We start from the raw sequence: 18012 nt of genomic DNA, 5'->3' as shown, positions 1-18012 counted from the left end.
GTTTATCCTTTTCCAAACGTCGCTCTGATAGATTCATCCACTTTTTGTATCTAAATTATTAGTCCGAGCGTCTTTGTTGTGGTTTTAGCTCAATGTGTAATGAACGAGGCATCGCTCTCCTTGTGAAGCATCAGTTTCAGCATTCTTAAACAGTGTATGTAATAATAATTCTAGGAAGCCGTATTTTGTTTTGAATGCTTTTCTTTACAAAATTGTGAATTTTCAGTGCCCTCTTTTGGGTAAAAATAATATTGGAAAAAGTGTTCTGTTTTACCGACATTACGCGTCTTTGGACAAATTTTAATCTAAATTACTAGTTTTCAAACTACAGCGTTATTTGTGAACCGATTTTCGATTTTGCGGGCATTTTGGAATCAGCAAAGTAACGCCTTTGGGATAAAACAGCGAAATCTTTAAATTATTGTTTAATTAAATTTTAATATCTATTAATTAGTCTTCATATATTTTTATTTTTCAATATTTCTTTATTTTATCCCAAAGCTGCTATTTTACCGGATGCAAAACTACCGCAAATTTGAAAATTGGTCCATAAACAACGCTGTTATTTGAAAACTAATATTTGAGGTGGAACCGCTCTATAATGCCGGTGTAGACCTTCCCGTTAAAGATTGTGGGAATTTAGGAGCCCTACTTTGATTCCTTTGCGCTTTTATCGATATAGGAACTGATGGTCATGGTGGGGGTTCCAAAATCCCACAATCTTTCATAATTTTCATATCACTACTGTTGTGCCCTACACCTCTACTCCCCCGCCAGCTAATTAACTCAACCCTACCCAGAGATGTTAACCCGTGGGAGTTTAGTATCCCCATTCCCCAATTCTCTACCACGCTGCTACTAGCTAGCACGCACACAGTGCCAGCAGTACATCGGTGAGCCAACCCCACTACTGTCGCCGCTCTCTGGTCACGCACACAGCTACGTAAATACTATTAAATGAGGTTAAAAAAATATATGTATGAAGGATTTTTCTACATACGAATTCCATCAGACAAATATTCAGAATAATTAGCTTTATCCATTTTTCTAGCAATATAAAATAAAAGAGAGTCCAAATCTTCTTTGATAATTTTAACCAATATGTAAGCAAAACTCCATTACCTTATTCCAATCTTTTATCCAATCATTAAAGACAGCTTTAAGTTGTCATAAACTATACAAATAACAGATGTTCGTTCCTAATTATTTTTTAACCTTATCCTAACTAACTTTTACTCAATTTAACGTAAACATCCTATATCTCTCATCTCTCTACATTCCATTATTCTTTACACTCATCAAAGTTATATGTATAATTACTAACACACTTATTCATCCATACCCGCGTTTTCTACCTTATTTCCTGAAGCTGCTCCGTTACAATATAATATACATATAGGACATTCTTTGCCAAATCGGCCACCCCCCTTGCCTATTTCAATTTTTGAGATAAAGTAGTTTTCAGCATATGAAAATTTTCGTTGAAATGTCTATTTTTTAATGCCGTTAGACGTTTTAGAACTTTCAAAATGGCCGACCCAGAATCAATGCTGAAATAGAAAGATGCGTAATATTTTTTTTAATATTATGCAACAACTTTTGCATTTGGATTACGAAATGCCTCTAGATAAGCTTTTTTATTTTTTTTTACCTGCCGAATCCAAATCCATTGCAAAAAGTCAGCTAGCATGTCAAAATTGATTTTTTTTATTAATTTTTTCTTGAAAACTAAAGGCTTAAATAAAAGTTGCAGTAGAATAAAAATGTCTTAGAATTTTTTGAATAATACTCTTAAATTTTTAAAGAATTTTTGGAGACTTTCTTTGAACACTTTAATTTTGCGATGTTTCAGAAATAAAAATTTATCTCTCAAAATTTTGAGAGTATTCTTCATAAAAATCTAAGATATTTTGCTTCTACAGCATTTTTTATTTAAACCTTTAGTTTTAAAGAAAGAATTAATAAAGAAAGAAATTTTTTTTAACCAATTCTGACGTGCTAGCTGACTTTTCGCAATTGATTTGGATTCGGCAGGTAAAGAAACATAAAAAAGCTTATCTAGATGCTTTTCGTAATCCAGATGCAAAAGTTGTTGCATAATATTAGAAAAAATATTACGCATCCTTCTATTTCAGTTTTGATTCCCGGGTCGGCCATTTTGGAAGTTCAGAAACGCCTAACGTCATTAAAAAATAGACATTTCAACGAAAATTTTCATATGCTGAAAATTACTTTATCTTTAAAATTGAAGTGGGCCGAGGGTGTGGCCCATTTTTCAAGGTATGCCCTATATATATATATATATAATAGTCCGCGCGTCTCAAATTTTCTTTTTTTTATTTTCCATCCCACTTGCTTAATTTGTTACTTTTATCTTCAAAATGATTTCCCTGAAACATAGGGCTTATACGATTTTTTTTAGAGGTCGCGCAATGACTATTTTGTTTTTTCATAAGATTAACACAGAATTTTTGTTTAAATAGGTTTTCGTATACCAAACAATTTTCTACACCATATATTCTTTTGTAAGTTGGTAAATAGTTTAATTACCATTTGTTTAGAATATCTTAATTATTACTTATTTTATTCATTTTCAGCAAAAAGCAGTAGAGTATATTAAATGTAGTGATTTTATATGATTTTCAAAGCTTAAATCACTATACAGGGTCTTTTCCTAACAGCGGAGCATAGGAGATTCGTGTTAGTTGACTATAGCACTCGGAATGATCGAATCTGAGAGCGCTGATTGGTCAATATTACGTAGTACCAACAGATAATAAGCCGTTACCAATAGTTGGATACAAAAAATGAGATTCATCCGCCATATTGCTGTGGAGAATGTTTACATGCTGATCGTAGCAGAAAGAGGTGTAAAATGGAAAAATGTCAAATGTTGTCGTTACTAAAGTAAAAATTGAATACTTTGAATGAAAATGAAGAATATTCGTACTTTCCATTCATTATTTTCTATTTTTACTTTAGTAACCTCACTATTTGACATTTTTCCTTTTCACACCTCTTTCTGCTACAACTAGCATGTAAACACTTCTCCACTCCAAAATGGCGGATGGGTCTCATTTTTCTTATTCATCTATTGGTAACGGACCATTTCATGTTGGCACTACATGATATTGACCAATCAGCGTTTTCAGAAACCATCATCCTGAGCGCTATAGTCAACTAACACGAATCTCCTATATGCCGCCGTTAGAGAACCTCCCTGTACATATATATATATATATAAAGGGTGAGACAAAAATATAACCCAGTGTTTCAAAGTGTACGAATCGCAATGGCGGCAAAAGGAATACGATTTATTAAAGATAAGCAGAGAAATGAGTAAGTCACTTGCTCTTCTCTCTGTCATTCCTACCGGTACACCTAGTTATATAAATTTATTTGTCAATCTGAAAATTGATTAAATCACAGTGAGAAAAAATTAGCGCACTCTTTTCTCTCCTTTCATACACGTATACACAAACAGATTTGTCACATTATTTGTGTGTCGAGTAGAACACAGTTAATGTTTAAACGCTTGTATGTATATGTATATGAGGGGAGAGAGAGAGAGAAAGGGAGACGGAGAAATAATTATGCTAACTCTCTCTCACTCTGACTTAATCAATTCTTATACTGACAAATGAATTTAATTTATTGGGCCAATCAGTAGGAGTGACAGAAAAAAGTAACGAGTCATTTATTCATCTCGTTGTGTTTCATCAACTAATGAAATCCCAACTGTTATCCATCGTGACTTTTGCAATTTTTATATACTAGATCAATTTCGTTGACGGACCCTTTATATACAGGTGAACCCATATAATAGGTTTTTGGTTAAAAATCATTAAAACAACCCAATGAATTGAAATCTTTATCTCAATTTTTCCAGCTACACATGTGCCCTTTCACTTGAGATTGTTTTAATTTTCTAACAACAATTATTTGCAGTATGGAAGGCTCCAAATGTAGTTGTTATTATTTTATAATTTCATTCAGTAGTTTATGAGATATTGGATATTGAAAATGCATGTAGTTGTGGGCTTGCCTGGCATAATATGCGTTATCACTATGCATATACGCTCATATTATTCACTTATATTTACTTTTAAATCCAAATATCATATAAGCAACTAAATTAAATAGAAAAAAGGATAAAGTGGTTATCGACAGATCTTGAAATAAACTACAAGAAAACAATAAAAAATTGGGAGCTATATCAAAAAACAAAGAATCTTTGCCTGCCATGGTGAAAGATATGATGGTAAAAATATAAAAATAGACTCACATGAAAGAGCACATGGAGTGTACATGATTGAGTTAACAAAGATTTCAATTCATATAGTTATTTGAGAAGCTTTTAACTGTTACACTGTTCATATGAGCCACTCTGTGAATATTCAATTCATTGCTTCACGCAATATTAGTGATTTTTCATGAGAAAGAAAACCATTATAATTATGAATTTTCGAAATACAGATGCAAAAGATGGATACAGAATGTCGGCAATGAAGATCTGATTCACTTATCGATCAGTTTTCTTTCAAGAAGCCGCTTTGTTTGCAGTTGTCATTTTAGAACTACTGATTATAAATGCACACAAACTGGAAAACGACTTTTAAGCACAGCAGAGTCAATCATACTCGGGGTACAAGCTTTCAGCGATGAACAAGTAGCAGACTTCGTGGCAATAAATTCAAATGTTGTTTTTAATGAAGGTAACTACATTATTTTGTAAAAGTTAATATTCTAGATTTATTAGGATACTTAACAAGTTAAAGGTTTGCGAATGTAACATGAATATTCGGTATTTTTACTGACGTAACTAGATCTGCTAATTCCTACAATTGTTTCGAATTGTAAATTACAATTTAAACAAATTTATTAAACATAACTCATTTAAAGCAGCAGAAAATTGAATTGGATTGATTTTTCTGCCTATGCATAATCGTAATCTTTAAATTATTTGTATTTTACTGATTTAAGCAAACTATTTCTTGATGTATTTTTAAAGCTGCTGATACACGACTTGTAAATTTTAATGTAAATACTGACGAGGCTCCTATCTGTGCAAGTCAAATTGTGGAGAATGCACCTTCTACATCATTCGTAAATTCAAATTTTAATGCCAATACCGAACAGGTTATTACATCCCTTGAGGTAATTAAAGAAGGGATTTTTATTTCAATATACGCCTTTGCATCAGAGGTACATTTATGCGTAAACTTTGTTGTTTATTCCCATACAGCACTCACAAATACATCGTTTATAACGCTTGATTTTTCTAAAGGGATGTAAATGCTTTTCAAACAAAAATCATTAAAAAACTAAAAATCACTTTCTACAACAAACAAAACTTCATATTAAAAATTCTTAAAGCATAAATGTTCTATTTACATGGTTCAAAGAACTGCTGCATTCCTCAACAGCCTAACTCGGGAGCTCGTACATTAGACTGCCTTCAAACTGCGCAAACATTAAAATTAAAATTTTAACTTACGACGCTTATATTCTCCTATTTTTTTAACTCGCCAGTCTGAAAACACTCTGAGTTTCATTTAGGTTAATATTGGGCGTAACCCTTATCATGGGACACTCTTAATTGCCTAATTTCTTTCTAATTTGTTCAGAGATTTATATATTTCTTCCATCAAAGCCGCCCAAGTAACCAGCCGTACAGTTTAACCAACCTGTTAATTTGTAACCGCACTTTTTACTGGCTGTGAGTCCACGTCAGGCAGTGATACACACCCAGTCGAAGTTCGCATCGCAAAAATAAATTTCGCATACTTTTATATCAATTTTATAGGCACCCCATACAGCACACTTGACTAAAAGTTGTCTTATAGACATCTTTTAGTCATGCAATTAACTAAAAGACACCTAAAAGATGGCTTTAAGTCACTAGGTGCTCCATGGGACATATTGAGAGTCGTACCTCCAAATCTCGAATTTTCTACTCTCACAATTGCTCATAGATTCGTACTACTTTGCTTGTTAGCATGCAATATTCATTTCCATTACTCTAGCAATCTTTCATTTTTTACGCTTCCTAAATGGATCGGTCTTACTAAGGGTGCTTATGTTGTGTCTAAGGGGAAATCCCCGGAAAGAATAGGCACTAATCCCTCAAAACGACAACAAGGGGTATGGGCCGCTATCACCATTTAATTTTTTAAGAATTAACAAACTTTTTGATGTCTTGGAGCCCGTTGTTCCGTTCGGTTCTGCTCCCTTCCTTCTTCCGATCGTCCTTCGAATGGTCCATGACGAATTCCTTTTACTTTCCCATCCGAAGAGATATTAAGGTTACGGTGGTCCGCACACCTTAGATATGGATTAATCTAATTCGTCCATACTAAGCACCTTAGGGTTGCGGTGGTCCGCACTGCCTCGGGAAAATGGAGGATTAAAGAGTTTGCGGAGATCCGCACTGTCTCAATAATTTCCAATTGAGTTCTTCTAATTGGTTTATTTCTTCTTTATACTTTAAATTTAGGGTTATACAGCTTACTGAACTGAACTCCGTGTCTAACGGGTCCCCAGATAACCTAGGACAGGGCTCGGAACGGTTTGCAACTTTCGGCTGATTTCCAAGCTCTATCCCCTCCACCAAGTCACGTGGGCTCGCAGTCGTTGGTCGTAGCTGCGCGCGCAAGTCTAAGTCAGGTGCGACGCACGTAATTATTATGGTTCAGATAAAACATGTGGTACCAAATTAATGTTTATCAGCAATAGTAATATTGTTTATGCTGAAAAAATTCCATATGAATAAAAATGTTACATTAGTATAAATTATGTACCATTTATAGGCTTAACGTCATTTTAAATATAGTATAACAAAATAATATAAGTCGAAAGTGTTACACTAATGTAATTATTTGATTTTAATAAACATTAAATTTATTCGATCTATAAAAGAATAGTACTATGGCCCTGTGTATTGAATTTGTAACTATTAAAAGTACGCACAAATTGCAGTATTATTTTCCATATTGTAGTTCTGCTGCTAAAAATAAATATGCGTACAAATACAATAATATTTACCATTTTTTTTATATGAAAGATATACCTGTACTTATATACCTATCTACTTTAATGATGTAGACAGTTTCAATAATCGAATAACAGATTCTTAATAGATTTCCACATCACCCTGGAGGTACTTTTAATGATGCATCTTTTTTAAGTAGTATCCCCAGTAGGTTTAATCCACTGTAATTAACAACACGAGAAATTAAAAATTAATTTGGTTTATATGTTGTGATTGGAGGAACTATGAAAGAAGTATCTATCTCGCTGTGTTAGTCAAATATGTTTTCATAAGAGTTGTTGGGTAGATAGAAGTAAACATTTAGAAAACGTTAAGAGTCAAGCAGGATCGAGCAGGTCGAGGTAAGCCGCGACGCAATATTTCACGGGAAAATAGCGCCGAGCGCTTCCGTGGAATTGTCGACGGTTGAAAACCCCACCCCTATATAAGCGATGGGTTGGGGCGAGGCCTAGCTCAGTATTCAATTCGATTGCGTAACAGCGTTTGCCTATGCGAAACAAACAGCACTCGCCTAAGCGAAAGAAAATAAATCGCAAATTCAATTAATACGTACAATTATGCGTATAGTTATTTATAAGTGCGAAACAATTAATATTGTAAAAAATAATTGGAAAAGATACGAATAAACTAAACAATATGTACAACTACGTTTGGGATTGAATTATGTATTTCCCCCAAACGACATTACAAGAGTAGTCAAAGTGGAATCATTCATGGAAAATCGTAAATCATTTTTAATTTGTTTCAGTTTCGAAAGTAAACATATTCACGCAAATAAGTAGATTTAAACAGAAAAAATTTTGCGCCTAAAATTTCTGAAAAGACATAGAATTGCTTCTTAAAGTTGCAAGTATTTGGAGGTAGATTCTTGAAGTAAATATTTACAGGCAGCAATGTGAGGAATAGTATTAAATACTAAATCATGCCTAAACATACATTAAAATTTGCACCGAAGGAATTAATACGTCTGATCAACTGAGAAATAGACTGTTTTGACGTTTGCAATTAATAATTGACATTATGAAGGTGATTCGTTAAGCTATTGTTATTAAAGCTAATTCACAAGGAGAATGCATATTTTTTGTTCTATAAGAAATTTTGAAACTTTCGCTGGTTTTTAATGATAAATAAGACGCGATTTTATGAGAATGTGTACAACTGTACGCACACTACTTTAAGCAAATTCACACCTACATGTAATTTTAATTTGATATATCTAGTGAACTGCTAGAAGGAATGTTACTTTCATATAGTGTTTTGAAAAGCTCTTGAGATAAGCTAAATAATATGCAATAAAACATAGTAGGTTATTTAAAAAATTCAAGGTGACCTTCATGTTTTTCAAACACAATTTGAAAATCAATCTAATGATAACAGTTTATGTCCCCTTTTGATCCATAAAACTTTTGTATGAAACACTTTTTGAAAAATTATTGGATTTCGAAATAATCAACTGGAAACTTTTCTAACGAACACCCTGTGTTGTTATTATACTCAGGAGGTTGACTAGAAGATTTAAATATTTTAGTATCATTTTCAGTCTCCCAATGAACTTTTTCAGTATAACAACAATATTATTGACATTGCCAAATATCAGCAGTTGTTCGATAGATGATTATTGCCGTTTAAAGTGTCACAATAAACGGTCATTAGAACGGATTAGTCGATTAGGTCTCCGGTTGTGCGATTTTGTAATTTAGAGATCGAAATAAATCTTCTCTTCTTTCTTTTGTTCATCAAAATTTATTTCTTTTGATAGCAAGTGATATCGATTTCTTCCTTGATTTTGCTGGTTTTGTGTTGTGAATTCTCTAATTTATTGACAGTTAGAGTGATAAAATGAGTGGAAATCAAAAATATAATCAGCGTTTCAACAGTTGCTGAGAAGACAAATTCTTCGCTTATATATCCAACAAAACGGTAAGTCTGATTTGCCATTATGAGCCATCCATAGTTTCTAAATTTACTATAGAAAATCATTATTTTTCAATCACATGTCGAAATATAATCATTCAATTTATAAAGATGATGAAAGACGAAATTTAATAGAAGGATTGAAACTAGTTCTTAAACAATATTCTGATGAACCTCCAAATTTGGATATTGCTGCCCAAACATCCTCATTTGCTCGTAAAGCTTCCTACGATATTTCTTTGCTTATTGCTCAACGTGGTAAGCCTTTTGTTGATGGCGAATTTATTAAATCGTGTCTTCTTAAAGCAGTAAATGCATTTGGAGGATCTTTGACGGTTGATGATGTTCTTCAAATTCCATTGAGCGATAAAACGGTTGCTTCCAGAGTGCAAGTAATAGCTGGTTCTATTAAAGAAAAATTTAAATCTCTGCTACAGTCGTGTGTATATTTTTCATTGTACCTCGACGAAAGTACTGACAACCGTCATGTCAGTCAATTAAGTATATTTGTGCGCATTGTACAAGATGACTTTTCTTATACTGAAGAGTTATTAGATTTCATCCCGTTACATGGTACAACGACAGGTGCAGATATTTTTAGCGCGGTAGAAAATACTTTTGACAAATTTAATATTAATTTTTCCAAATGTTCATGTATCGTTACGGATGGTGCACCGTCTATGGTAGGAACTAGAAAAGGATTTGCTGGGCAGCTATTTCAAAGAAATATAAAATTTCCTTTAATCCATTGCATTATTCATCAAGAATAAGCATTATGTGGCAAAGCAATAAAGATTACTGCTGCAATGAAAATGGTCACAAAAATTATAAATTTCATTAAAGGAGGAAATAGATCATTAACTCACCGTCAATTTGAATTATTTTTAGCTGAGCATGATTCACTCTATAAGGATATACCTTTATATTCTGATGTTCGTTGGCTTAGTGCAGGGCAATGTTTAGAAAGGTTTTTCGCTTTAAAGAATGAAATAATGATGTTCTTGCAAATTATAGCAATGACATCAGCAATGTATAATGAGTTCAAATCATTTTTAGAAGATATAGATTCTCTTTGTGAGCTAGCATTAATAACAGATTTAACAAATCATCTTAACACCTTGAATTATAAATTGCAAACATCAAAACAATCTATTTCTCAATTAGTCAGTCATATCGATTCCTTCATAGCAAAATTAAATATGCTTATGCATGATTTAATTCATAATAGCTTTTATCACTTTCCCGCATGTAAATATTTACTGGAAGAATCTGCTCCAAATACTTGCGACTTTAAGAAACACTTCTATATCCTTCAATCGATTAATGAAGAATTCACTACTCGTTTTAAAGATTTGCAAGCTCTTAGAAAGGATTTAATTTTATATGAAAATGTCTTCTTTGTACCTATTGTAGAGCAAAATGTAATCTTACGGGAAGAACTTTGCGACTTACAAAATGATATTTCTTTGCATTATTTAAAAAATAAATTTCAAAACTCATTAGAAAATTTTAAAACCTTGCCAAAAGACAAATATCCTTTTCTAAGAAGTTTTGGGATCAGGATATTTTCTACGTTTGGATCCACCTATTTGTGTGAATGTTCGTTTTCTAAAATGAAACAAATCAAGAATGATTTACGGTCTTCCATGAATGATTCCACTTTGACTGCTCTTATGAGAACATATTTAACTAACATCGAAAAAGATACTTCTTCGTTAGTTCCTCCAGTCACAACATATAAACCAAATTAAGTTTTAACTTCTCTTGTTGTCAATTACAGTGGATTAGACCTATTGGGGATACCACTTACAAAAAAAATGCATCATTAATAGTACCTCCTGGGTGATGTGGAAATCTATTAAGAATCTGTCATTTGATCCTTGAAACAGTCTACAACATTAAAGCATATATATAAGTATATAATTACAAGTATAACTTTCGTGCGAAAGGAATGGTAAATAGTATTGTATTCGTACGTATATTTATTTTTAGCAGCAGAACTACAATAGGGAAAATAATACTGCAATTTGCGTACTTTTAATAGTTATAAATTCAACACGCAGGGCCATAGCACTATTCTTTTATAGATCGAATAAATTTAATGTTTATTAAAATCAACTAATTACATTAGTGTAACACACTTTCGACTTATTATTTGGTAATACTTTATTTAGAATAACGTTGAGCCAATAAATGGTAAATTTTTTATACTATTGCTGATAAACAGTAATTTGGTCCCATGTGTTTTATTTGTTCCAGAATTGCGTGTGCCGCCCCTGGCTATGTTTTACGCGCCCAGCTACACTGTTCAAAACTGAATCATGTACAGGTATAGTTTCTGCTTCCCTATACTATCTTGTAGTAAAAATGCTTCTCGCAAAATTGATTCATGTCCATCTCAACTCCTCTATACTATCTTATAGCAAAAATTTAAAGACAACAGCAGACGAAACGCGACATCGACAAATATGAAGATGACGTTTTGGACTTAGTAAAAGCATTATCCAAAAAGCATATTATTTATGTTGGAAACGTAGGGTTGTCGAAAAATAGAATGGAAAATATTGCAAATATGGTGCATATATATAATATTATTTATCAAGTATAAAAGGGAAGAGATCGGATGTAATTTTCAGCCTATAAAGAAGGAAAAGCATCAGATAAGTATCGGGAGCAGTAAATCAAAAGAAAGATTAAAGAATATTTTGCTTTGTTAAATTCATCTTTCTTCTGACTTACTGCTCCCAATACTTATCTGATGCTTTTTCCTCTTTATAGGCTGATAATTTCATCCAATCTCTTCCCTTTTATACTTGATAAATAATATTATATATATGCACCATATTTGCATTATTTTCCATTCCATTTTTCGACATCCCTACGTTTCCAACATAAATAATATGCTTTCTGGATAATACTTTTACTACGTCTAAAAAGTCATCTTCATATTTGTCGATGTCGCGTTTCGTCTACTGTTGTCTTTAAATTTTTGCTATAAGATAGTATAGAGGAGTTGAGATGGACATGAATCAATTTTGCGAGAAGCATTTTTGCTACAAGATAGTATAGGGAAGCAGAAACTATACCTGTACATGATTCAGTTTTGAACAGTGTATGCTTGAGCATCGCGTCCCAAGTAAAGCCTGGAAGCATATAATAGTGAGCGGGATCTAAACTATAATTTTTCATGCAGCTATCGCGAAAACTCTCGAAAACTCTCGAAAACATCGGTCTTTAAATAAAGATCGCTGTACTCCCCAAGTGTTGTCACAGAGAATTTGGTCCATACCTCTTTCTTTGGCATGATTATATGCTTCTTCCGTGATATCGCTATCGGACAGTCTATTGTAGAACAACTCTCGTGCGGGTAAAACCGTTTCTTCCAAACGAGTAATGTTCTAATGTTATCCACATAATCGTAAGGGAAAATACCTTTTCTCGTAAGCAGGCTGAACTGTTCAATACTTAATTCCGAAAATTGTGACTCTAAATTTTTCAGCTGAGATCTATTCAAATATGAACTCAATTTATCCAAACTGGATGCAATAAATTTGAACGAATCGATGAATCTTAGCTGTATATTATACTTTCGCAGATATTTACTAAATCAAGTATATTTTTCCTTATTTACAGGCAGCAGATATACCGATCCCTCAAGCGTATTCACGATCGCCTCAAAAATAAAATGTGAATCATAGTCAGATAAATTATGGAAAATTACGGGAATAACATGCGAGTCTTTAAAGTTTAAGTTGCAATTATTATGAGCCGGTCCTCTATATCTACCAGTTAGGTGATCATGATCGCGAATACGCACTTGATTTGGAAGAAACGGTTTTCCACAAATGTGGTAATTAGGTTCACTGTAGTGCCGCGAAATTTCAACATCACTAAGAGTATTCATCGGTATTACAGTCTTCAATTTTTTGCTGACGATGCGTGCAATGATCTCGAGCTCGCATACGAACCATTCGATGCAATTAGCACCTCGATGTGAATTATAAAATGAGAGTGACGCATCACGAGCACTTTTTAAATAATAACCTACACTAAAATGTACATGTTTCTGATAATCGTAACTATTTTTACTATTACTATTACTACTATGGTCAATTTTCTGTAGTAAACATTCAAAGTCTGCATAGACGACAAACGGCACTCTTTCACTGTTCTTCTGGTTCATAAAAGTGTAACGAAGTTCCCCGTTACGTATGCGAAATACCGAATAAAATGTATAAAAGCTACCGAACAGTGGATATTATTAATCCCTACGTTACCGACTCGTGAGATAGGCTCACGAGTGGATTATAGCTAATGTCAAGGATAGACCCCGTTGACAGGCAGAGGCCCGGATGAAAAGACCGGCGCTCCAGTAAACGATGTCCAGGTTGTCCTGAGAAGTAAGGCAGGGCCATGCCAAACAACCCAGGCAACCTGAGATAAGGAAAAGCGGCCTCGGGGAGTCCTAAAAAGAATGACTATGTCTATAAGTCCCCACGAGGAGGGGAGATAGAACATCGAGTCTGGCTTGAACGCTAGTTACGCGCTTCAAGCAGGCTGCGCGAATGTCGTGCGCAGACTGCCATAGCAGGCAGTCGGAACGCGACCATGGGACTGTGCTGATGTGTCCGTGCGTGCTGGTGAGCGCGTGACGTGGCACTCAGACAGCCATGGGTCCGTTGGCGTACGTGAGGCGTGTGCTATAGGCCAGCCTGCACGTACGTCATGACTGAATACTGGCCAATGCATAGTGGGTTGTGCAGGGGCGTAGTTAGCCCGTTGGAGTGTGTCCCGGTGCCCTCCGTAATTCCATAGGCTTGCGCTATGGCTGGACAGGCCGCGAACATTGCCTCCGTGGTGGTCCGCTCCTGGCAAACTCTATGCTTGGCAATGATACCGCATGTTCCCGCACTCCTCACCACCACCTGTGTGTGGGTGGTGAGGGATAAATATATGCCCCTCAGCAGATACGTCTGCGAGGCTCGGACTTCCGCAAGGAACCCTCCCCTCTCTCCACGACCTAGCATACTGAGCGACCCTGGCTACTGCTACCGTCCAAATGCATGGCCGCAGGGCCGTATAAGATGCGTAGAAAATGGAGTCGAAAGACTCAAATGATACCGTAGGGTTGTTGGCCACCCAACTGACCAACTGGCGCCCTGATACCGATAAATAAGGACGGGCGAAGGTAATGGGAAAACCCGTAGTGTGAGTGGCCCCTCACACTGACGGGAATAACGTTACAAAAGATACCCAACAGTCTTCTGCATTCCTTGGCAGTATGACACGGATGTTGTCATTAAGCTACACACAATCCCTCTCATGAACCTGAAGTTTATCTGCCGTATGAATATAGTGTAGACAGCTAAATAAAAAAATGATGTAACGTTGCGTTCTCGCAACGTTACTATAGCTGCCATCTAGCGCTTTGCTAATCTCAAGCGCTATATAGGCGGGTCGCGTACGAACTAGGGAGTTATCAACCGATAAGTATTGATCTAGGATCGATAACTTGTCGGCTCCCTAGTGCCGCGCGATGGGTGTAGCGGGGCAGCGGCGGGACAGGCGCAGGGCCTTACCTGCTTCCGCGGACTGCCCCGATACACGTAGTTTAGAAGTCATAAGTGACACATAGTGCCAGAATCTGAGTTCCCCCAGCCGGTACGAACCCCAGAAGTGACAGCCGCTACCGGACTGAAATTGGAAGGCACGAAAAAGTGCAGCGACTGCCACCGCCACGAATCCATACCGGCCAGAGGAAACCTACTGCCCTAAGGGCGAGAATTAAGGGCGAGAGAGAGAGAGAGAGAGAGAGAGAGAGAGAGAGAGAGACGGAGAGGCTGAGGCGAGGGAGGAAGAGAGAGAGAGGGGGACCGAAAGAGAGCAGAGGGACAGAGAGAGAGAGCAGAGGGATAGAAGAGAGCCAGCCCTTGTAAGCAGAAATTAGGGTGATTATTCGTTTTGTAGTAAAGTCCTGTGACGTCCCGGGGTGTGCTAGGGCTTTAGGGGTCGTAGCACCGAACGGTTTTATAGGGAACCGCTGGCCCAGCTCACCTGTCACGGGTAAGCGGGCAACTTAGCGGAGTGGTCATTCCGTCGGACCGATAACGAATATCCTAAAGTGTAAAAACGCGAATTAGTAGAAGTGTTCGCGATTACATCGATTCGTTGTGCGTTTGACCGTTGACAGGAACGTTCCCTTCAGTCAGTCAAGGCCGCGGACTTAGCATAATTATCGGGAGGACTCGCGACCTTAGACGTTCGGGAGTAAACAATCCGGGTCGTTGTTGTGTTTGAGTACGCGGGAACGGAGTGAGTGCGAATAACCGTCTCGTAACGCGCACGCGCGGGAAGAGGGACTTATCCGCGTAGCGCCGCGTAGTAGTTAACTGAGGAATCCGCCGGTGGCGCGCGAGTACCGCGCGACTCGGTGGGACCGCCGCGAACGCCACTAGCGGCTCGAGCGCGAGGTTAGCTAGTACGTCATCGGGACTTCAGCCGCGTTCGCACTACTTAGGCCGCGTCCACATTTAGGACCTAGCGTAACACCCCAAGAACGAGTAAAGCGAACCGGGTCTTGTATTGATAACCGACTTTATAATAAAGAGAGTTTGACCGCAGTTATTGAGTTATTGTATTAGCACCCCATCCCAGATATTCGCGTACGAGGATTAGAACCCCCTCTGTATAAATAAATATTCGGGTATTATCCAAAGTACATCGAAGGCGCCCGGGTCTTGTAGGAAGTCGCCTATTGGGACGCGAACGCGATCGGTGAGGGATCACTCCTCCCTCCCCTTCTATACTATCCCTAAGGATAGCCAGTAGCGTCACAATGAATATGATTTTAGTATGAATATAATTATGTATAAATATATTCGTACATCCATTACAAACCGTTCACAAATATAAATAGTATGCCCCCTTTTATTTGTCTGGTTGCTTATTAATCTAGAAAGATTTCGTATACATAGAAAGTGTGCATTTCCTTGGTCATCTGTGATAAGAAGGAGGTTAACATGTCTCGATCGCTTCTTCTTCGTTAGCTGAAGAGGTGTGATGTTTATTTCAGTTTTGCTTTCATTTTCCTCCTCCATTGTGAACACAATGACTGAAATGTCATTATCCGATTCAAATTTCGGGATCTGTTTCAGAGTGGTTGGAAAGGTTAAGCTTCCAACGTCTAAAACAGATTGATAATGCGGATAGGAGGATGTGCGGTAGGTTTTGGCGGGTAGTTTTGCCGGAAAAAGCGCTACCGTCACAGCCCATGCAAAACATGCACTATCGTCATTGTCAATATTTATCACAGCCCTTTTATGTATTATACAGGGCGGTAGTTCGACTCCACATCCAGCACGCAGTGGATTATAATGATTTATATTGACTATCAAATTGAATATTCTTTCCCGAGCCCATCCACTATCGCGTTCTTGAAACTCACTCAAGTCATTCAATATTGTCTCTACAATATTTTGCCTATACCAATCGCTAAAATTATCAGTCCTATATAAAACACTATTTTTTGTACTAATGTTCTTATCATCACTAAATATCCTTACTAATAAATTGACCATTTAACACACAGTTTATTTTTACACAATTTACACTACAGAATACTATATTTACACGGGTATGTATAATTTCTTCTACATTTAACAGAAAATGACGTGGTTCTATATAATTTGAGTTTATCACCATACCACTGCATATTCGACTATTAAACGCTGATTCAAGCTCCTCCCAAATGAGTCCTTCCGTAGCATTGGAGCCAGAACCAAATTTAATGAAACTCTTATCCTTTGTCGATCGGAGGAGGAGGCATTTAATGCTTGCGATCTCGGCAAAGTGTTTCTGTCGCGTACCTACTGAAGCATTTCGATCAATATTTCTTAACTCCTGAATATAATCGCAACATTCGCGAACCCATGTAGAGAATTCATGCTCTGTTCTAATTGAGCTAAACTTTTTTCGAAGTTCGGTATACATTTTGTAAATATATGATCACTGGAAGATCTCTGATAAGTTGCTTCGTGTCCAACAATAAATCGCTAGGTGAAACGATAATGAAACTTTTCACCCGCGATGAATCTTTTTATAATTCGTATGAAGATGAAAATTGATATACTTAGTCATCTATTTGTGTGTATGTGTGTATGTTAAAATCGTATAAAAATGGAAAAATATCAGATATCAGATATCCAATATGCTGATTCTTCATTTTAAACACGTGTCATGAATCAGAACAGTAAGAATACTGCAGGAGTTTGATACAATAATGCAGATAGAATTTTCAAGCTAATTTATTTATTCCTTTTTTCTCATACATAAATTTCATATAATAAACATTCCTCAATGCACACATAACATTATGGTTTAGACATGTAGGTAGGTGTGTATTGCTATTACTATCTTTCAGTCTAAAATCATCCCACTCATATTCATCGATATCACTTATAACAAAATCGTAGATATTACTAAGCCAATTCTTCTTTTCGAGTCCCTTCACGAAAATCTCTTCATCCTCATTTGAACTCACAGATTTCCTTATAACCTCTTTGTATCTACAGCAAGGTGAATAACCATCCATCCAATTTAAACCGTGATGATTATAATATAACCAGCTAGATAGAATGAAAAATAAGAAATTCATCACTTAAAAAGATATATATTTGGAAAATCAATTATACTTACTTTGATTGCTTTATCTCCGCCTCATTTAACCATGTATATGGAAACGATGGTGAAAATAAAATGTGAAACACTTTTCCATCGCGTAAGACTGCAAATTCTTTCACTATGAATGATTTATCTTTCAATCGAAAACCTTGAAAATCCACAAATGTTGGAGCCATCGTTTCAATCTTCAGGATTTTTTGGACAAATTGTGTTAAACTGTTGTCCCTGCTCCCTCAAACGATTTATTTACTCGAGAGAGAGTACTGGACAGTAAGTTGCACTCCAAGCACTCAATGAATAAATCAAATATTTGCACATGCTATTATATATTAGTTTAAAAATTGCTGAGCTATGAAAAAAGTAACACA

The 18012-nt window shown here is 36.0% G+C and overlaps 1 protein-coding gene across 1 annotated transcript; it reads left to right on the top strand.

Annotated features, from left to right (window-relative positions):
* Positions 1 to 9045: 9045 nt before the first annotated feature.
* Positions 9046 to 10716, top strand: LOC136779366 (general transcription factor II-I repeat domain-containing protein 2B-like). Its single transcript, XM_066736891.1, has 2 exons — positions 9046 to 9538; positions 9854 to 10716. The coding sequence occupies exons 1-2, from the start codon at positions 9046 to 9048 to the stop codon at positions 10714 to 10716; spliced, it is 1356 nt and encodes a 451-aa protein (XP_066592988.1).
* The last annotated feature ends 7296 nt before the right edge of the window (positions 10717 to 18012 follow it).

This window comes from Prorops nasuta, unplaced genomic scaffold, assembly GCF_024137725.1.
Source record: "Prorops nasuta isolate Cenicafe-Biocafe unplaced genomic scaffold, Cenicafe_Pnas_1.2 PNAS00016, whole genome shotgun sequence".
NCBI classification, from domain to species: Eukaryota; Metazoa; Arthropoda; class Insecta; order Hymenoptera; family Bethylidae; genus Prorops; species Prorops nasuta.
Note: the sequence above shows the minus strand (reverse complement) of the source record. Positions and strands in the feature narration are given on the sequence as shown.

What these genes read in the sequence shown, in the direction of transcription:
- LOC136779366 (XM_066736891.1), top strand. Translation starts at nt 9,046, where the DNA reads ATGTCGAAATATAATCATTCAATTTATAAAGATGATGAAAGACGAAAT. An exon ending in AGATTTCATCCCGTTACATG is followed by an intron (nt 9,539 to 9,853) that starts GTACAACGACAG and finishes AATTATTTTTAG; the next exon opens with CTGAGCATGATTCACTCTAT.